A 22,402-nucleotide genomic window follows, 5' to 3' on the forward strand; every position below is an offset into this window, starting at 1 on the left:
TGGCAAAACAGTGGTAATGTCATCAGTGCTCATAGTCAGACAAAAGCTTTAGATGACACTATTAGGCCTACTTTGACAGTTGAACGTGAAAGTGTTAGTCATGAAGGGGGAAAAAATCAGCCGATACAAACGATTGTTTTTGAGTGTTTTTGAGTGTGTGTGTGTGTGGGGGGGTCTTATTTCCAAGTAATTTTGCGCCCTTTCACAATATGGGGCGGGTCTTTGGTTGTTTTCTAGGCGTGTTCATAAAGTGGGCGAGAGCAAAGTGGTTCACAACAAAACATGCTTTTCAGGGAACGGAGCGGAAAGCGTTAGCAAGCCTTTGACAGAAAAACACTAATTTGATGATCGATGGTGGTGTTGTGGGCGACGCGTACCAGAACTATCACCAGCTGTAACTTCTGTCACGAGCTAACGATCAGATTGTGTCAACGACAGGGCATGGTAGACAATTTCAAGAAACCACTTTGTACGATTTTGCTGCGAGTAGGTACTGCGGTGACATACATTTAGCTTGAGCCCAAGCTATCTCAAGTTTGTATTGTGATGGCTACTCGCAATGGATTCTGTAAGAAAAGCTACATTGTCGCTGTTGATGTGGGGACAACGGGAATTAAATGTCACGTGTATGACAAGGAGGCTGATGTTAGAGGATCATCCACGAGAAAGGTAACATGAAGCAATCCACCGATTTTAGGAAATGTTAATGGATAAGACAGTTAATAGCATAGACTGACATGTCACGTGTGTGCTTATCAAGACGTAACTCACATGTCAATTTTATGGCGGGCTAATTTAATATTTTCAGGTGTCTCCCTTATATCCCAAACCGGGTTGGGTCGAAATGGATCCAGAAGACCTGTGGCAGAGTTTCGTAGCAGTGGTGAAAGGTGCTGTTCAAGGTGAGTGTGTGTGTGTGTGTGTGTGTGTGTGTGTGTGTGGGGGTAAACAAAGTTTAGACGTATAGATTAGTGACTGCCTGACTGGCACTCTGGCACCAAATAAACTCCCCTTCACATCGTCATGTAATCCCTGTTTGCACTGTCTTTACTTATTTGACCCCCTACCCCACATTCGGTAGCCCACTGACAGACATCAAGCAAACACTGTGTTCCAAATGATAATGCTAATTGGATTTAAGTGCCATAAACATTTATTTTTTTGTTTTTCAATTAAACTCATGGATGGTAGGCCCTATTGTGTCTCAGGGCTCTTTGGATCATTGAAATCAATATCAGACACCTGTGATAATTAGTTTGCCAGGTGAGCCCAAGGAAAACTACTTAAGAAGGATGCTCCGCATTATTAAGCATGCCACAGGTTTCAAGCAATATGGGAAAGAAAGAGGATCTCTGCTGCTGAAAAGCGTGAAATTGTGTACTACCTTGGACAAGGTATGAAAATATTGGATATTTCCCCAAAACTTATGCGTGATCATTGTACTGTGAAGAAATTTGTCGCCGATTCAGAGCACAGGCGGGTTCATGCAGACAAAGGCATAATAAGGAAGGGTTCTGCCAGACAAATTCATAGGATTAAGAGAGCAGCTGCTAAAATGCCATTGCAAAGCAGCAAACAGGTATTTGAAGCCGCTGTTGCCTCTGGAGTCCCGTGATCCTCAAGGTGTAGGATCCTCAAGAAGTTTGCAAGTGTGCATAAACCTACTATTCGGCCACCCCTAAACAATGCTCACAAGCAGAAATGGTTGCAGTGGGCTCAGGAATACATGAAGACTAATTTTCGAACAGTTTTGTTTATGGATGAGTAGACCCTAGATGGTCCAGATGGATGGAGTATGGATGGTTGGTGAATGGCCACCGTGTCCCTACAAGGCTGAGACGTCAGCAAGGAGGTGGCGGAGTCATGTTTTGGGCCAGAATCATGGAGAGAGAGCTGGTAGGCCCCTTTAGGGTCCCTGGCGGTGTGAAAATGACCTCGGCAAAGTATGTGGGTCATTCCACGTCAGTTCAACCAGGGCCCACGCACTTAGGTCTCAAAAAATTCTGAAAAAATTACCAGGTGTACCTATGTTACTCAGGAGACACACTGTAAAAGTACTCTTCTGTAAGATCAATATTTTCCTAGATACAGCCAGTTTTACAGGGGGAGGGGGGTGTCTTTTGTCCAGCCTCTTTTTTTTGTTGTCAAAGTTCACAAGCCCACAGCGCAAGAACTAAACCATGTAGGAGGCTCAAATTGTGCATGCTGGTACATAAATAGGAATAGTATGTAGCAAAATCGTCACGTTTGGTCTGGATAATCCTGCATGGTCATAGCTGTCCCTCAAAGTTGATACAAATTTTATTGGAGTTTTTGGCTGGGCTCTGTTTAAGCCTTCAGAAGACATATTTGTACTCAACATAGGCTCTTGATTTATTTTCCTTACTGAGATAAGTAGAAACACTCTCACAAAAAACAATGAACAGAAAATAAATTCCTTCAGGGTCTGAACAGCAGACCTTAGAAGTCTAAAAAATCATTTTGGTTCTCATTTTCAGAGCACCTAAACACCTTGTGGGAATATACAAAGATTTTTTAAAATATTTTTTTCTTTATTCTCCATTTTCTTTTTAAAAACACCAATTTGACTTGTCTTATGCAAATCTTTCTTTTTCACTTTCCACCCTGAACATGGGCAAAATGCACCATTGACATCACTTTATCATGACATCACTTTATCATGCTAATTAATATCAATGCCCACGCTGCAACATTCAAGCCGCCAAAGCAAAACTTTGGGGACTGAAGGTATTTTGATTTCATCTGAGAAGGTAAAACATTGATAGGGTCTGAGGGGCTTTTTTCATTTTTGGATAAACTCTTACATCACTTTCATTCTGATCTTAGAGTCCCTGTTAATCAAAAATAAATATGTTATTTGAGTTAATCATATCAGAGAAGTATCATTAATCATTCAGAAAAAATGTATGTTATGCATGTATGTTATTGTTAAATTATGCTTCAAAATGAGGAACATTTGAGGGTTATCTTCTGCTAAACTGTGTGTAGCAGGTCTGCTGACTGCTAACCAATCTCTTCAGCCAGTAAATCAGCTAATTAGTAACTAATAGCTAATATCACCTGTGTTAAGTGCACAGGCGGTATCCATGTGACTGTATGTTTTTGGAGGTTGTCCATCTTTTCAATCAACTATTTTAAAGCGCTCCGCACATACACACACATGGGCATACACACACACGCACGTTCGCGCACACACACACGCCAGCAACACACACATAGGTGGCAACATAAGTGCGGCATCCTGCGCTTACAGCGCTCAATGGATGTTTCCAATCAAGGTTGCAGCTGGAGAATGCACATTGGGGGGACCAAATGAAATCAGTTTTTGCCATTCTGTTGCACAAATTCACCAACACATGAGATGTTTATATTATTATGTTTTCTTTTAAACAATAATGTCTAATACTGTTTTTCTCATTTTCGTGTGCCATTCTATCTTATTTCATTGAGGGTTGAACACATTACAACCAGAACTATAATCATATGAACATAAATCTGTGCATTGGTATAGAAAATAAGTCCAAATTCTGTGGTCAAAGAAGCAAATATTCAAAAACCTGGTTGTGTAACATCTGCATTTGCTTTCTGGGTATGGCTTTGTGTGGCTATATTACCATGGTTACCATGGTTCCCTGTGATCATAGGGGAATTTGGACATGTGGGAGTTTTTTTTTTTTTCTTTTTCTTAAATGGGACTTTTTGCAGTTCCCATAACACCTTGTTCTGAGCATTCGGTCAGCATGGAACTAGGGACTATTGGGTTCCTCCGACCCCAGTTCCTGTAACTGTTTCAGCTCCTACCTCAGGGCAGGGACTTTTCACTGTGCATAGGAACCCTTAGTAACCCACAGTGGGCTTTAATTTGAAATGGCCACTTCATTCACGCATTACGTGACGTGAAGCTGCGTGAAACTTTAGGTCTACATTGTTTGGTCCAACTCTTAAGCCAGACGGTCAATCCTGCATTTGCAGCCGTGCCATCTTTAAAATTTGCGCTGTAAGAAAAAAATGCTACTGTCAGAGACTTTATTAACGAGAATGGACGGCAGCAAGACGATTACGACGACGTCTCTGCGACACACCGAAGCTTGTTGCTTGTTTATATCTATGGATCCAACATGGCAGCAGATGCAAAGTTACCTTTCAATGCAGCCTTAGATAGTGTACTAAGTAGTTTAGAACGCAAGTTTATTTTGAAAAAAGAGCATTTTTTGGCGTTAAACTATTTCATTACCAAAAGGATGTCTTTGCCCTGCTACCAACAGATACGACAGAGAGGGTTAAAGCGGATCTTTGGATACGATTGGCTATGAGCTACAGTACAGACGTATTTGATAGATATAGCGTCCAATAAACGGCTCTGGGCATTCGTAAACCACACCTCAAATACGAGAAAATGAATATGTGGTTCCCAGACCAGAATCTCAATGTAATAGATTGAGATGAGGACTGGCGTTAGCCAGGCTAATATGCTAGGGGTGTTATTCCGGTTTTTAGTATTCAGAATATGAGCTTAATTGGGTTATGGCAGCTGGATTATACTCACCGTTATTAAGGTTTTGCACCTACGTCATAATGTCACGTTACCGTTTGTTTACAACTAGAGTGGTAGGCTAGGCTAGGCAGAGTGGTAGGCTAGGCTAGGCAGAGTGGTAGGCTAGGCTAGGCAGAGTGGTAGGCTAGGCTAGGCAGACTCTGCCAGGCAGAGTGGTAGGCTAGGCCAGGCAGAGTGGTAGGCTAGGCAAGGCAGAGTGGTAGGCTAGGCAAGGCAGAGTGGTAGGCTAGGCTAGGCAGAGTGGTAGGCTAGCTACAACAGTTGGGTTGCATTTACCGGAACACTTTGTTCCTATTTGTCTCGTGAGATTTGTGCTTGTGGACATCAATTACATGTCATTCCTATATTCTGTCCTTCAATCTCAAATTAACATGAGTGTAATTTGATTATATAATCACAACAAATGCTACAAAATTAAAACGGTGTCAACATTGATATGGCCATGTGTAGAAGAATGTATTCTAGTTAACAACAGTGTGTAGTAGCTAGTAGTTAAGCACTATCCTAGTTCAACTTAAACAGCACTGATCAAATGCTACAGGAGAGGAAGGGCAGAGAGAGAAGGAAGTGTGTCATTTCTCAGAAATATTGACCAGTCTGTACATCCCCTGTTTCCAATCGGTATTTTCTAATTCCATGATATAATTCCATAGTATTCTACAACTGTCACACACAGTAAGCGAGGGCTCAAGACAGGATTATTGTCAACATAAGTCAGTGTTTTCCTTTATCATCTCACCTCTGCACTCCCTTTTTTCTGTCAGATATAACCATTTAGTATAGCATTTCCCAGATATTTAACCATTTAGCATAGCATTTCCCAGATATTTAACCATTTAGCATAGCATTTCCCAGATATTTAACCATTTAGCATAGCATTTTCTACGGAGCTCCTAAAGGGACATGAGCTAAAAAAAATCTAAAGTTTAGTTTCATGTGCTCACGTGAAGCTGTTGAGCGCCACTCAATTAAGCCTGTTGTTTATCGAATGCGTGTCAGTTAAACACGGTGCCACAGATGAGTGTGGGAAAATAAAAAATGACTCATGTTGGCTTCTATAAGTACTGCTTTAAGGGGAGGGGATATGCTAAATTGGGAAATTATTGCATCATCAAAATGCCTTTATAGGACCGCCCCAAAAATGGAATCACTGAAAATGATGATGTCCTGTCAGGACCACAGTTTACAGTCTTTACACATGTTTTCTGGAGTAGTTTATAAATATCCAATTTATAAATACAAATATCCAATTTTGGGACTTTACAGGGACTTTAAGGCTTGGGTGATTCCAGTACTAACATCTCCAATCTGATCTTTAGATGCAGGCTTGCAAATGAATCAAATCCAGGCCCTTGGCATATCCACACAGAGGGGGACCTTCACTACCTGGGACAAGTGAGTTTGCCAGAGGGCAAGTTAATTACTGACTACTTCATTGAGTCACGTAGAGGAATGTGTACATGATGCACAAAGATGCAGTTATGTATGTGCACACATAAGGATGTGATTCCTGCACTTGTGTTGGCCTGCAGGAGCACGGGAGTGCCTTTCCATAACTTCATCAGCTGGCAGGATCTGCGTGGCGCGGAGCTCACTACCTCATGGAATGAATCTTTCACAATGAAGGTGATTGGGAATGCTGCACAACAGCATTGTAAACCAGTTATAGCAATCTAACTGCCTTATCTTCCTCCTACTCTGAGTTTGCTTCGTTACTGCTTTTTTTTTACCTATCATGGCCCTGACCTGTCCACGTTGGTTCAAAACAATTTAAGGTCACCTTAGTTATAAATGATTAAACTCATTTTAGGGTGTTAAAAGGAGGGTAAAGCAATGTGTGGATGTTTTTCCCTTTCTTGTGTGTGTGTGTGTGTGTGTGTGTGTGTTTCATAGATCAGACCTGCTCTTTTGAATGTGTGCTTTGCTCTCTATTATTCCACATCCTGATCTAGAAGTGGACATTAGGGAAGTGCCTCTTTGACTTCTACTGAAATCTCCACCGGCAGTGGATACAGTTTATATTCTAGTGCTCTCTTGTTACATTGTAACTACACTAAGTTAAGTAAGTAAGTATGGTGTAACATGTGTGTATACTATGGCCACTATCTTACTCCCGGCACAACATGGCGCCAAGCACGACGCAAGCCCTGTTCCTATCTTACACCCAAGGCAGTCATAGAATGTTCACCATGCGCTCAGTTCAATAGAACGTCGCGCCCACCGCCGTGTCAATTAAAAAAATAGGTGTGGTCAGGCACATGACCCAAAAATCGCTGTCTTACACCCACTAAAAATCATTATGTCACAGACTGAAACACCTGGTCTATAGCGAATGGGGAATATAAAACAAAGCTATTTTAAAGACTCAGTCACAAGATGTAAGCAGCCCTTAGCAACAAGTCCCAGGCAACATTATTGGGGTAAGGCTATGTTTTCGATTGTAACCCTTTGTCAGTCAATAGTGAAAGTAAATAACTGTTGAACTGGTTTGTCGTTGCCTATGAGACCACAGTGAAGTTAGTTTCACTTTTCCTATGAGTTCAAATAATGATGCATGTAGGATTATACTCTGCTAGTCACACACAGGTTTCAGTAAAGCAAGGTTTAGTGTTGCAGACAGTACACGATCTCGCGTGCAAGCAGATTCCTTCAGATGCCCTGACTGTGTGTGAAGTTGTTGTTGTTGTTGTTGTTGTTGTTGTTGTTGTTGTTGTTGTTGTTGTTGTTGTTGTTGTTGTTGTTGTTGTTGTTGTTGTTGTTGTTGTTGTTGTTGTTGTTGTTGTTGTTGTTGTTGTTGTCGTCTGTCAAAATACCGACGTGCTGTTTGATGCTTGAATTTGAGCTCCTTGCTCAATGGTAGTTACACCCAAAACACACCCATGACTGATTTAGAAACATAAGAACAACCCTTTTCAGCAATGCACCTGGTGCCTGGCGAACTAATTACGCCATCAAGATTGGTTGTAATGAGGAGGCTGCTGAAGGAGTGTGACCGTGACCGCGTGTTTTGACTGCAGGTCGTCCATGGTGTGTCCACTATATTGCATCTGGTCACACGGCAGAAGACCTTCCAGGCGGCCAGCATCATGGTGTTCTCTCCCCAGCACGTCACATTCCGTCTGGCCTGGGTCCTGCAGAACTGCCCTGAGGTAAACGTGCTGCTTGGACCACTGGAAGACGGATGGCCATCTGCTTCATGTTACTCTAAGGCGGGGAACACATCAGCCAGCGGCAAGCGGCATGTTTCCTATTGTTCTCTATGGTTCGGCAGCAGAACGGTGGCAGCGCTGGCGTAACGCTAGCCTTGAACAAGCTGAGCCTTGAACTTGGTTCAACTTTCAAAGCACAACGCGAGTGTATTCAATTGACAAACCGTTTGTGTTGCTTGGGAACGAGATAAAACTTATTATGGTCTGAGCGTTGCGTTACGTTTACCGTTGCTGCTGGCTAATGTGATCCCCGCCTAAATGCCTCCGCACATAGGCACCCACATGGGTGGCTCACTCCGCTCTCATTGGTCCATTCCATTCCATCCAACACAACCCCTCACACCACTGCCCTTCCGCCACTGCTGTGTATCATGCTCCAGTTCTGTTTCTGTTTGCAGTAAAATCCATTGCTTCTCCAATGTTGGTCAGTTAAAAATGTTCGCACTGGTGTGTGTGGGCAATTGACAGAAAGTGTCAGCGCACTGATGTCGGTGCCTATATGCGGATTGCTTTAGACGAGGGGTCAAGCCATAGACGAGGGGTCAAGCGGTACTGATATGGTCAGCATAGCTCTGGTTGAGTCCTCACCTCTTCTTTTTTCTATAAATATGAAGAGAAACTGCTGTGAAAATGTGGCGAATCAACTTTTGGCAACTTTTGGCGAGGAACTTTAAGTTGTTGAGATTTGAATGTTTATTGTTTTAGGTGCAGGAGGCCGTAAAAAAAGGAACCTGCTGCTTTGGCACTATTGATACCTGGCTGCTTTATAGACTCACACAGGGTAAATACAGCTCACACAACAGTTCCCTCCAGTACAGCTGAACAGCGCATGGAGCCCCCTGTACTCAATTCAGTTTTCATTTCTCCTTTGATGTGGCGCAGGATCAGCATACCTCACTGACTATTCCAACGCCAGCGCCACAGGAGTGTTTGACACGTACCAGGTACACAACTGCACCAATGTATTGTACTGAGGCAGCCTAATTGTTGTTTTGTCCGTGTGGAAATAAAATTGAATGCTGAAATGAGGTGTGTGTGTTTGTGCTGCCATGTGACCTGTGTGTGTGTGTGTGTGTGTGTGTGTGTGTGTGTGCGCTGCCATGTGACCTGTGGTATTTTGCGTGATGTGTGTGTGTGTGTGTGTGTGTCCTCAGATGTGCTGGAGTGGACTGCTGTGCTCCCTTGTCTCTCTTCCTCTGAGCATCTTCCCTGCAGTAGAGAACACAGGGTGAGTGAGTGAGGACTAGAAACGGCCAACAGCAGCACCTTAAATTTATATACATTACATTTATATACATTTATATGCATCACATTTATATACATTACATTTATATACTTGTTGAATACATCACGTGATGCTATACATACAGCCACTCCCTAAAGTGACTGTGGGTGGCTTTTGGCCTGGAGCTGATGTCATGAGACGGTGCCCAACCTTCTCGGGTGTTTCGACCCTTAACCGCTACACCCTCCAGCTGGCGGGTCAGCAGTGGTGGCCAGGTCACTGCCCATCATCTCCAGGCCTCCAGCCCCCCTCCTCCCTCTTAACCCTTAAAGGAGTACCGTCACACTGGTGTGACGGGAATGTTGAGAAATGAACGTTCTAAAGAATATCTGGGTTCATTGAATTCAACATAGAATTTTAGAACCTTCAATTGTTGCGGAACTTAGAACGTTCAAAAAACTAACCCTTTAAGGGTTAAACCACACCCAGCATGAGGCTCGCTCTGCTGTCTCCCCAACCCTGCGCACAGCTGTCTTCCTCTCCTTGCCAGATATGCCAAGTGCAGTGAGCACAGACCACATCGACTGTGCTGGGAACCCTCTGCACTCGACCTCCACTGGAAACAGCCATGCTTGCCAGCCTTTGTCTTTGCAGTCCAATGATGAGGTCCTGGTATTTTAGGCTCTTCCTCTCATGGGCCTCCTCACAGCCTTCCTCCCAAGGCACAGTCAGTTCCACCAGGATGATTTTCTTAGCTTGCTCTGACCAGATGACAACGTCAGGCCTCAAGGTGGTCTGGACGATGGGTGGGAAAGTGAGCTTCTTCCCCAGGTCGACTGACATCTCCCACCCCTGTGCCCCCTGGAGGATGTTGGTCCTGGCTCTTTTAACAGAGGATGGCTTTCCTCCTGCCCTGACGAATTGCATTGATGGTACTTGTGGCTTGGTCAGCTGTGGTCTTCTCCTGGCCTGCTCGAAAATGTCAGCCATCACTCGGAGCACTTGGTCATGCCGCCACCTATATCTCCCCTGAGCCAGAGCGATTTGGCACCCTGCTAAAATGTGGGCCAGTGTCACAAATTTGCTTCCCTTCAAGGTTGGATTTTCCCTAATTTTTTTCATTGTGAGATTACAATAAATCACCAACAGATTGTTTTTTTATACCGGTTTTTAATCAACTTTAGCAGAAGTGCCAATAATTCTGGAGGGTACTGTACATTTATACACATTACATTTCTATAAATACACATTACATTTATATACATTTATACACATTACATTTATATACATTTATACACATTACATTTATATACATTTATACACATTACATTTCTATAAATACACATTACATTTATATGCATTTATACACATTACATTTATATACATTTATACACATTACATTTATATACATTTATACACATTACATTTATACACATTACATTTATATGCATTTATACACATTACATTTATATGCATTTATACACATTACATTTATACACATTACATTTATATACATTTATACACATTACATTTATACACATTACATTTATATGCATTTATACACATTACATTTCTATAAATACACATTACATTTATATACATTTATACACATTACATTTATATGCATTTATACACATTACATTTCTATAAATACACATTACATTTATATACATTTATACACATTACATTTATATGCATTTATACACATTACATTTCTATAAATACACATTACATTTATATACATTTATACACATTACATTTATATGCATTTATACACATTACATTTCTATAAATACACATTACATTTCTATAAATACACATTACATTTATATACATTTATACACATTACATTTATATACATTTATACACATTACATTTATATGCATTTATACACATTACATTTCTATAAATACACATTACATTTATATACATTTGTACACATTGCATTTATACACATTACATTTATATACATTTCTAAAACTGATAGTTCCAGTCCTTGATTGTGATTGGCTGAATCACGTTCGATGCCGTTGTAAGATGCAGTATAAACATACACCTTGAATGCATTTCGTTCTACATTACTGCACTACCATAACTTGATACAAAAGATAAAGTAGCTGCGTCTCGACGTTGCTTGGCAACAATTCAGACAGGAAATATATTTCTTGGCGGAAGAATGATTATCTAAGAATAAGTCATTATATATCTAGTTGCTTTGCCTTTATGTATTTTAGGTATTTATAGTAACAGTTGTAGAATCAGTGTAACCTACGGCCTCTCGGCGCTTATTGCTTAATTATACACATTACATATACATTTAAACACACTACATTTATACACATTACATTTATATACATTACATTTACACACATTTATACACATTTATATACCTTTATCCACATTACATTTATATACATTTATACACATTACTTTTATGTACATATATACACATTACATTTATGTAGCGCTCTATCTAAATGGTTTGCATGTATGCGCCACTATCATGTCTGGTTCAGTCCCAGTGATTACATATGTATAGTGGGAACTAATGTTGCTGCAGACACTCGGAGAATGGAACACTTGCGTGCCTGTAGCCTGCCTGTTAGAGCCGAAGTCCACTATCTGTCCACTAAATTCCTCTCTCTCTCCCCCTTCTTCTCTTTGCAGCTATTTCTTTGGCTGTACAGATGAGGGTATCTTCGGTGTGCCTGTTCCCATCATGTCCCTGGTGAGTTTCAAGCCAAGTTGACTGGATTGCAATATTAGTGCATCGTATTTAAAATGGGGTCCCTGAAGTTGACTGGAGTGCAATATTAGTGCATCGTATTTAAAATGGGGTCCCTAATGAATCCCTGACATGTGAGTCCACTTGAACTGACCAGCAGTGTTTCACTTGAAGCTGTATTCTACAGTTATTCCAACACCTTCTCATACCATAATATTTATCACTAAAATATTTATCACATTCGGCACACCCCTATAAAGCTACATGCTATGCCATAAACATAGTTTACGTAATCTCCCTCCACTGTGATGAAGCATGGGTAGTGTTCCATTTGAGTGTTCAGTAGTACCATTTATGTCCTGCAGATGGCAGACCAGCAGGCGGCCATGTTTGGAGAATGCTGCTTTAACAAGGGAGATGTAAAGATCACCATGGGAACAGGAACATTCATGGACATCAACACAGGAAATGAGCCCCACACCTCATTCACAGGTGAGGTTGTGGCCTGCGGTATTTCACCGACATATTTATGATCAAAGGGGCAGTAATATTTTGGGGAGCCCTGCACCAAATCCAATAAACCAGGGGTTCTCTAAGCTTGTCCTGCCCTGAAGAATGATGTTTATCGACCAAGAGTTCAGGTATGATGATTTGAAATCAGGTGTGCAGAGCAGGAATGATTAGAAACACCTGCTAGAACAGGAGAACCCCTCCTTAAACACCTGTTTAAATGCTTCCGGGCCCTTCTCAGGACTGTACCCCATCGTTGGCTGGAAGATCGGCTCAGAAGTGACGTACCTGGCAGAGGGCAACGCTGCGGACACGGGCACTGCCATCAAGTGGGCACAGGAACTGGGTAAGGTGTTGGCATGGAAACTCATGTAAATAATCCAAAGTTTTAGAGGTTAAGAGGTTTAGAGACTGCCTTATTATAATGAGTCATAATTGCATTACTTATTCACCAGATGGTCAAGACGTTGTAATGCTTTAGATACACTTTTGTATATCGAAAAGAACAACTCTTGCCAATATATAATTGTACATTAGCTTGGCTCAGTTGATCGGACAAGAGAAAATGAAGATCTTGTTGTCACTGGTGTTACTACGTTCCCTTGATTGATGCTTTGTCCAGTGTCGGCTGTAGACAAAACCAAAGTCCTTGCAGCTGGCGGTGTCTTTGTCTGTAATGTCTGTTGTGTTCTGGTTTTGAATCAGGAGAAAAAGGATAAATACTCTGAGCAGTTTTATCTTTTCATGTGAAATGCAAAGAAAGACTTGAAAAGTAAAGATGATCTCTGTGATGAGCACAATGCTGACTAATCTCACAGCCATATGTGTCAGCTTAGCCGGCTTGCCCTTGCAGAACACGTTTTCCCATGTTTTTTCCACGTTTTCTAAGAAGTATAGATGGAGGTAGATAGGGGAGAGCCCAAGTGCAAATACTGCAAACCACTACCCCGAGTTTATACAATTATAGCATACACACACACTTATAGACACCCACACACACATACCGCACATACCGGTACACACCTGCCCCGTGGAGATACAGTAATGGCTTCGCATAATCATATGACAGTGCCATTTGCCATATCATTTTGTGTACTAGTTCATTGGGATTGAAGCAAGAGATATGGAAATGACAAGGAAAATGTATGATATGAACTAAAGCCTTCAGTGTGTGTACTTACTGTGTAGAGCTAAAAGAAACGTGTGTGTGTGTGTGTGTTTCAGAGCTCTTCTCTGAGGTGGCGGAGACGGCGGACATAGTGACCGCTCTGGACAACTCTGACGGCGTGTGCTTTGTGCCTTCCTTCAGTGGCCTACAGGTAAACATGTGCCCAGCCTTTAGCATGTTCACAGGAACACTCACCGCTAGGCCCAGCCTTTAGCATGTTCACAGGAGCACTCACCGCTAGGCCCAGCCTTTAGCATGTCCACAGGAGCACTCACCGCTAGGCCCATGACTGTTTTGCAGAAACGTTTCTGATATGTAATTGTATTCTTCGTTACAGTAGGGTTATTGATATGTGATCGTCTTTTCATTGAACGAGGTCTGAAGTGGGACTGAAGGTGGACATAGTAGTCTACAGAGGAATGACAGACCATAGCCACAGATTTGTAATCTGTTCCCTTCATGTATAAGGCATCCCCAAAGTAAATGTACTGTAATCCATTTCTTCCGTTGAACTGTTGAGCCGTCTGTCCCAGTACCTTTTGTAAATCCATTTCCTGCGTTTATAAAGACAGGGACATATTGTTGACCAGAGGGCTGGGATTATGCTTACGGTTTATGACGAGAGGAAATGGATTACAGTTCTGTGGCTATGGATCTCTCTCTTCAAAGCATCTTGCCCTGTGAATGTAATCTGACTGTTGTAATGTAAGCAAACTGAGCAGTGCGCTGGCTTCAGCATGTCTGTAGTATGGAGCAGAGCTGGGTGGTTTGTTGTTGTGGTGTAAGTGAAGCTTCAGTGGCAGGGCTCAGGGCACAGATAGGGTGTCCCCGATGTAATGCACAGCATGTCCAATATGTGTTCCAGGCGCCTTTAAACGACCCTGGGGCATGTGCTGCATTTATGGGCCTGAAACCCTCCACCACCAAGTCCCACCTGCTGCGTGCCATCCTGGAGTCTGTGGCCTACAGGTGAGCCCTCTCTTATGGCCTCTTATGGCCTCTTATGGCCTCTTATAGCTCTCTTATAACTACAGATGAGCCCTCTCTTACGGCCTCTTATAGCCTCTTATAACTCTTACACACATACAGTTCGAGCTGTGTAGTCACACTATTGTGTTCAACTCTCTTTTATGGCCTAACTCTTACACACATACAAGCTGTGTAGTCACACTATTGTGTTCAACTCTCTTATGGCCTAACTCTTACACACATATGAGCTGTGTAGTCACACTATTGTGTTCAACTCTCAAAATTCACAAACAAGAATATAAGAATATAAAAGAAGTGCAGTAAGCATTGCGAAAGCTAAAAAGAAAATTCCCACCAATTTTACGCATCGGAAACCGCTGTTTCAATCAGCTGCTGTGCTGCTCGTGTTTTTCCAAAAAATGGAGGACCACGCGATCAACCTGTGCGACATGAGAGAGACGAGTGATAGGCCCTAATAACTTGAGGAGTTCGATGTGGAAGTACTTTGGATTTTTGGTATATCAAACTATGGAGAAGAACAAAGCGGTAGGCTATGCAAACTGTGCAGTCGAGTTCTATGTAGGCGAAATTTGTTTGACATTTCTAATCGTAAGCACAGATACGCTGAAGACTGCAGTAATGTTTGTCACTGATGTAATGGCAGTCGGCTTATTGTTTTTCGAGAATGTTGCACTCCTGTTTGTCATTGTGCGCGAAACTTCATGCCAATAAAACATCAGAAATATTGCTGGCTTAAGCGCCTACAAAAGCGCCCTCTTTACGCTTAGGGCCCTAATGCCTGTTAGTTGTTTGTGAATTGGCCTATATTTGGCGTTGAAAATGGAAACGTCTTTAGACATGAAAAATCGATTTTACAATGGATTCAATGAACACTGTTGATATTTATTCCAGGAACAAACAGCTTTTTGACATCATGATTCGTGAAACACGGATACCCATAACAAATATCAGGTAATATCAGCTACACTCCTAAGCTATGGTTATTTTATCAGGGGGGTTTTGTTCTGCTTTTATCGTATCATAATATATACTGCTGTGTGTGTGTGTGTGTGTGTGTGGCTACAGGGCAGATGGAGGTGTCTGCTCCAACAACTTCGTCATGCAGTTGACGGCTGACCTGTTAGGCAGGACGATTGATCGGCCTAATCATTTTGACATGTCCAGCCTCGGCGCTGCGTTTGTCGCCGGCCTTGGTGCAGGTAAGACCCTCCTTCGCTTCCGACATCCTGTGGTCCTCTACCATGTTCAGGAGCCTAGTCCTTCTATGTCCAATTCTATCCTAGCCTACAGTGCTTTGGTTTTGAGGCTGGAATGGAGTTAAGGAGCCTATCGTAAAAGCACCAATTACCGCCCCTTTCGTTCGAAAATTCTAAAACAACAGTGTTTTTTAATACTTCAAAATAACATTTGATAAATGAACCTTACATTTTCAGTAGCTATTGGTGTGTAGATTTGAACAAAATCTGGTTTGGGTCTTACCGGGGCTTTCACTGCCTGAAATATCCGATTATGTTTACCATGCTCGGAGTTTAGTGCTGGGCTGGTGGGAGTTCTATTTCTGCCCTTTCACAGGCACATCAACGGTTAGACCGAGAATTATTGTTGCGAAATCAAAATTCCACTGGGGCTCCAAGCGGATTTGTACACGCAGCCTTACAACACTGTTTACAGCTCTTCGAGTCACGGTAAAATGTCATTTTTGGTACATAGTCTTGGTTTGTATAGAAATGAATATTAAGTGACACATACACGTAAGAGGGCGGTAATAGGGGACGTTCCGATAGTCCTTCTATACCCAGCTCCATCCTAGCCTACAGTGCTCTGGTGACTGTCCGGTTCTGAGGCTGTAACGGGCGGCTGGTTTCCATGGCTCCCCGGCTGGGTGGGGCTGACCTAATTGAGTCAGTGTTTACATACTGTAGCTGGGCTTGTAAGTCACACACAGCTGGCCAAGGATGCTGCTCATGTGCGCTGCTTGCTGCTGAGCTGCGGACGCTGCCGTTTCAGGCCCTCTGTCTACGCTCGTGCTTCAGCACCTTTCCCTCTCTGCCCTCCACCCCTGACGCCCGCACTCTCTGCCAAGTGGGTGCAGTGGGTGTCCTGGCAGGCATGTATGGGCATGTATGGTTTATTGCGTTATTAAGTTATTAACAGAAAGCACAATCTGCAAAAATGGGGATGATATTAGATGTAATATGATCTAGATATGCAACATTTAACTACCACATCAAACTAGCTGCACAGACCTGCTAACTGTATATCTTCCATGCATCTGCACATTCTGAACAGATAGATAGATAGATAGATAGATAGATAGATAGAGACTTTATTGATCCCCAGGGGAAATTCAAGAATTGTGCAAAGCAGGAAGTATATGTGGCTGAAGTGTGCATGTACGTCTCTGCCATGCCGAGTCTGATCCATCTACTGTCTCGGTCTCTGCCATGTTTACTCGTGTTTCCTCTCATCTGCTACAGAGATGAATCATTGTGGACGCCATCTGTTGGGCACTGTGATCAACATGCTGCCGTACAGAGTACCGAGCAGGACTGCATGCAGAGATCCATGTGTGTCTTGTGCGAGCGGTTGCAGCGTTTTTCATAGCATTTTCAGAGGTTAATTTCATTCACTTCTCTAAGGAGGTCAGCGTGACTGATTTGATTTGAGTAATAGGAGTTAGTAGGTGAAATCACCCTGTCCTCGAATCACTGACTCACTGTTGTACACTGCTGCAAGGTTGTGCAACGATTAGATCTACAGCGGTGCTCTGAAATGATTCTCAAACCTCAAACATATCGATTTTTTTATTGAAGATTCTGTATTTGCTCTCCAGATGCACATTACGCAGCACAACCGGATCGGTCATCAGCAAATCAGCTTCTCCTGACCACAGCTGGGGACAACACACAACATTAAGAAAAGCAATCTTCTTATCAATATATACAGTTGGGCTATTGTTACATTTAACACACACTCCATCTAAGCAAATGGCCCAGTGCAGGGAGTGCACATTATAGGGATACATGTGTAATCATATACTGGAGCAGCAGCTTCTCAGATAATATTGAGCTTGGTGGTAGCGTAGTGGCTAAAGAGCTGGGCTAGCATGCAGTATTCAGTGAATGGGGCGGTGGTAGCGTAGTGGCTAAGGAGCTGGGCTAGCATGCAGTAGCCAGTGAATGGGGCGGTGGTAGCGTAGTGGCTAAGGAGCTGGGCTAGCATGCAGTAACTAGTGAATGGGGCGGTGGTAGCGTAGTGGCTAAGGAGCTGGGCTAGCATGCAGTAGCCAGTGAATGGGGCGGTGGTAGCGTAGTGGCTAAAGAGCTGGGCTAGCATGCAGTAGCCAGTGAATGGGGCGGTGGTAGCGTAGTGGCTAAGGAGCTGGGCTAGCATGCAGTAGCCAGTGAATGGGGCGGTGGTAGCGTAGTGGCTAAGGAGCTGGGCTAGCATGCAGCAACTCCGGGCTGTCACCATTGTGCCCTTGATCAAGGCACTTAACCACGAGTTGCTCAGGGCAGACAGTTGTACTAATTGACGTGTAAGTGGGTTTGGGTAAAAGTGGCAGCCAAATGAATAAGTAAGTACTGTACTGTAGTGTGATGATGTCTCTCTGGTAGCACATAGGGTTTTGTGTAAAACAGAGCAGGCCACCTTCCACCTTCCGCATCCACCTTCATGCGTCGCACACAATCTCACAGTGTCATTGTGGGTTTGACTTTGCTGTGAATATACTCTTCACATGGTTTATATTTACTCACACTCACTTTCTTTTTTATTATGTCTCTTTTTTTCTTTCTGTTTTATGGACAGCAGTGTGTGTTTGTTGTGTGTGTGTGTGTGTGTGTGTTTGTGTTTGTGTGTGTGTGTGTTTGTGTGTGTGTGTGTCCGCTTATTTGCTCACTCTCTCCTATTTCCATATACTCTCCCTTCCTCTCATGGAAGTCACAAGTTCCTCCGACAGGCGTAATGCTTTGAAGTGGACTAACTACGTTTAAGTGACAGTTCAGACATTTGTCAGCCGTTGTGTATGTGATAGCAGAGTCTGTGTGAGCATGTGTTGGTGGCCCAGTGGACACTCTTCCTCATCTTCTTCCTCACTGTGTGACTCTTCCTCCTCCTCTCCAACACTTCTAATAACCATACACTTCCCTCTTCCCTCTACCTCCTCTTACCACTTCCTCCTCCTATTCCTGCTTGACTATGTTTAATGTCTGCACTCCTATCCTCTAGTAATAGTGTTGACAGATGTACCGGTAGTAGTAATTCCTATCCTCTAGTAATAGTGTTGACAGATGTAGTTATAATTCCTATTCTCTAGTAATAGTGTTGGCAGATGCAGTAGTGATTCCTAGCTAAGGTTTCCTCTGCACTGTAGCTTGAATGTGCTACTCTTCTGTAAGTGGCTTTGGATCCAAGCATCTGCTAAGTGAATACATATAAATGTACTTGTTGTGTTTTGTGTGTGTGTGTGTCCTCCACGCAGGTCTGTGGAAGAGCCAGGAGGAGCTGAAGCAGCTGAGGACCACTGAGCGGGTCTTCGTGCCCAGCAGCCCGGCACGCCACCACGCCACCAACCTCCGCAGCTGGGAGAGGGCACTGCGGCGCTCCATGCACTGGTACAGCCAGGCCTGAGGGGGGGGCGCTGTCCTCCCAAGCCAACCCACAGTCCCCACAGCCTGACCACAGCCAGACAGACTGACTGAGGTGGACGACAGTATCTCGGTTCAGTTTGCGTATCAGCATACTCTATTAAGATTAAGTGGTGCCTTTAGTGTCAAACACACAAAGGTGTGTGAACTCTTTCCTGCCATGCAGACAGTCTTGCACTCTCGGAACTGGATCTCAGGATGGACATCATTTTAGTACTTTTTATCTGTAAATAGTGTCACAGAGAATATAAGTTACTTCATTTTGTGTTTTCACACTTGAACTCTTGAACTGTATTATTTGACTGAGTGGACTCATATTTTTGAGGAACTAAACCAAGAGAAATCAGTTTTGTGGTCCACTTACTACTACTAGTACGAGTAGACTTGAAGTAAACAATCAAGTAGAATGGTTGTAGCTTAAAAACCCTTCACATTGAGGACCTTGCGATGGCCTCATCTGCTAACAAGATTACCTCATGTCAAAGTCCCTCAGTAACGGATACAGTGCCTTTGTTAGATGTGTGTGTGTGTGTGTGTGTGTGTGTGGGGGGTGCTAGGGCTTTGGGTCTTAAGACAGGATGATATGGGATGGACACACCCTGAGTATTCTGGGTATTGGGGGAGGGGGGGCACACTGTTGGCCCCCTCCCCAACAGGAAATCCTCCTCTTGATGAATCCTGGAAAGACAGCCTGGAAAGATGATGTTGTCATCAGGCTGTCCCAAGGGCAGTTATGATTTATTTTCTTTTGTCGTCTTTTTTTTTTTGTTTGTTTTGTTTTGTTTTTTCGGCTGCTGCTGCTGAAATTTTAAATGCTCTTGATATGCCAAGCCAAACTTAGCAGATCAACAAAAGTTTATCATTAGCAAGCATTTTATCACTTTGAGTGATTTTGAAAGTACTGTGAACTTGCAGAATTTGAAGTATGTCATTTGAAAGAAGTACACTAAGCTGCTTGAAGGTCATGTGAATTTCTCACTTCCTGTGGCACTGCGTAATGTATTCCAATGAATCGATGCACAGCTCATCTGTGCATTACTTCCACAGCTCATCTTTGCATTTGTCTGTGCATTTCCCTTACATCTGCCTGTGCATTTCTCTCATGTCGCTCTGAGAATTTGAGTCATGGTTTTCTGTGTTTCTCTGATGTTTTTCTGTGTTTCTTTTTGGTCTATATGTGCATCTTTCTTTCGTTTGTAAGCATTTCACTCACATGGGTCTTAGTATTTCTCTCATGTAGGTCTCTGCGTCTGCGTTTGCATCACGTTTATCTGTGCGTTTGCATCACGGTTATCTGTGCGTTTGCATCACGGTTGTCTGTGCGTTTGTATCACGTTTATCTGTGCGTTTGCATCACGGTTGTCTGTGCGTTTGTATCACGTTTATCTGTGCGTTTGTATCACGGTTGTCTGTGCGTTTGCATCACGTTTATCTGTGTGTTTGCATCACGGTTGTCTGTACGTTTGCATCAGGTTTGTCTGTGCGTTTGTCTGACGTTTGTTTCTGCAAGAGGAGATGGGGGGGGGCGGCGGCGGCATCATAATTCTACAGCAGGGCAGATGTGTAGAGGAACAGGTGTGGCCTCTGGGTATGCTGGGGAGCACCACTCCCTTCCACATTCACCCTGGTATCAGCATCTCATCAGCACTCACTCTAACTGACTGCGTGATAAAAATGTGTGTGTTTGTGCCCTGATTATGTGCTCTAACATGCAAGATGTGGTTTACCTCACACCTTCAATGAGTGAAGGTTTGCCTCGCCTAAGGTTTGAGTGTTTTTAGTGCAAGGAAACCAAGAAAACACTTTTTAACACATGAGCTAAACACAATCTAGATACTATGAATATGTAATTTTTACGATTATTTTAAAATGCTGTTCAAAACTGTTTTTGTATTAACATTTTTTTTTTTTTTTTTTTTTTTTTTTTTAATAGTGTAATTTCTTGACATTGTTTTTGTATAAATATGTTTGACATTGTTTTTAGCAAAACAAATGTGATTAATTTTTACATGATTTGATTCAGTTGTATTACCCCCTTGACCACACAGTAAAATAAGCATTATCTTTCAGACTGTTTATCAATAACAGCCACAGAATTTAAACATACAAAGTGTTTGGTTCCAAAACGCTTTGTCCTCCCATTTTGTTTTGATTTATTTTGTTTTCCAAGTAATTGGGTTATTGTTATTTGATTATCTTTACTTAATCAGAACAATACAACTGCATTTTTTATATTACCTGAAATGCACAATTAAATAACATGACACACAGACAAATGTTTTAAAAAATGGAGATATAGCATTTTGAAACCAAACTCTTCATACATCTCCATATCTTTCAATAGAAATCGCTTCAAAAAAGAGTTTCACAGGTACATGTATAGCCCCAGGATAGAGGAAAACACAAGAATGTCAGAATTATGCGGAAATGCACCTTGGTAAATGTTTCATATACATTTGTCCTGGACTTCTGTGTATGTGTTTGGTTTTAAAGGTTGAACTGTGGCAACAGCACTAAAATATCTAAGACATGAATTGGGGTGTTGTATGCCAAGGAAGTTTGCAGCTTGAATAATCACCTACTCCATTCCCTTCCCTTATGTAACACATGATGATGTGTGCATTAGAAGGTAAAAGATCCATAGATTGGCTTTAAGAATTCTCAGTTCTGTCATTTAGCCTAGTGTTTTTTCTCCGAGAAATTCTGTTTGCAAATATTATTGTCACTCATGTGCTTTGTTTGCATAGGGAGCAGGATAGCAATGACCCAAACTGCTGACTTTTCAGTAATCAGGGGATGCCACTGTCATCAATGGGGGGCAAAGTTTACTGTAAGCTAGAAGTGAAATCTGTCTTTGTTTGGGCATAACCATTCATCACTGGGTCGTGAATAGCAGCTGTCACGGTAACTTCTCCGTACTGCAAAGGGAACAAACAAAGTTAGCACGAAATTAAATTCATTCATCACCTTACTTTTCTATTGTCCTCTGAAACTAATTGGGAGTAATCGCATGGGGTTTAATGACTTTTTGTCTGATGATCCCATAGCATGTGTTTTTTTTTTTGTGTGCAGCAAAGCTGTTTACATCTCCGAGGGGACATCCAATCTGCGTCCATCTGGCGTCTCTCATCACGATTGGGTGTAACCAATCAGAGACGACAGCTGGCTGCCACCGCCAAGCTTGTGTGCGGAGTTCGGCACACAGGAAGTGAGGATAGGGCCAGAAGAGTTCTCTCGTCGTTACTGTCACAGAACTAGACAAAAGAGAACTGGATTTTAGTTTTGTTTTCTGTTTTATCGAACCATTTCCGACGTGTTGCAGACCGGAGCCAAGTAAAAGGTAAACTAAG

At 42.6% G+C, this 22,402-nt stretch overlaps 1 protein-coding gene across 1 annotated transcript; it reads left to right on the forward strand.

Moving 5' to 3' along the window:
- Nucleotides 1-263: 263 nt before the first annotated feature.
- Nucleotides 264-19,588, forward strand: LOC125308542 (putative glycerol kinase 5). The gene is made up of 16 exons (XM_048265104.1): nucleotides 264-669; nucleotides 809-902; nucleotides 5,896-5,971; nucleotides 6,109-6,202; nucleotides 7,594-7,725; nucleotides 8,491-8,566; nucleotides 8,668-8,729; nucleotides 8,940-9,013; nucleotides 11,678-11,738; nucleotides 12,101-12,227; nucleotides 12,487-12,591; nucleotides 13,470-13,564; nucleotides 14,279-14,382; nucleotides 15,295-15,354; nucleotides 15,469-15,602; nucleotides 18,887-19,588. The coding sequence occupies exons 1-16, from the start codon at nucleotides 547-549 to the stop codon at nucleotides 19,033-19,035; spliced, it is 1,566 nt and encodes a 521-aa protein (XP_048121061.1). The 5' UTR covers nucleotides 264-546; the 3' UTR covers nucleotides 19,036-19,588.
- Nucleotides 19,589-22,402: the final 2,814 nt, after the last annotated feature.

The sequence above is a fragment of the Alosa alosa genome, chromosome 15 (assembly GCF_017589495.1).
Source record: "Alosa alosa isolate M-15738 ecotype Scorff River chromosome 15, AALO_Geno_1.1, whole genome shotgun sequence".
NCBI lineage: Eukaryota > Metazoa > Chordata > Actinopteri > Clupeiformes > Clupeidae > Alosa > Alosa alosa.

Bases quoted from the DNA above. Each gene is read 5' to 3' on its own strand.
- LOC125308542 (XM_048265104.1), top strand. From the start codon at position 547: ATGGCTACTCGCAATGGATTCTGTAAGAAAAGCTACATTGTCGCTGTT. The intron at 5,972-6,108 runs GTGAGTTTGCCA...GTTGGCCTGCAG, and splicing joins ACCTTCACTACCTGGGACAA to GAGCACGGGAGTGCCTTTCC. The intron at 9,014-11,677 runs GTGAGTGAGTGA...TTCTCTTTGCAG, and splicing joins CCTGCAGTAGAGAACACAGG to CTATTTCTTTGGCTGTACAG.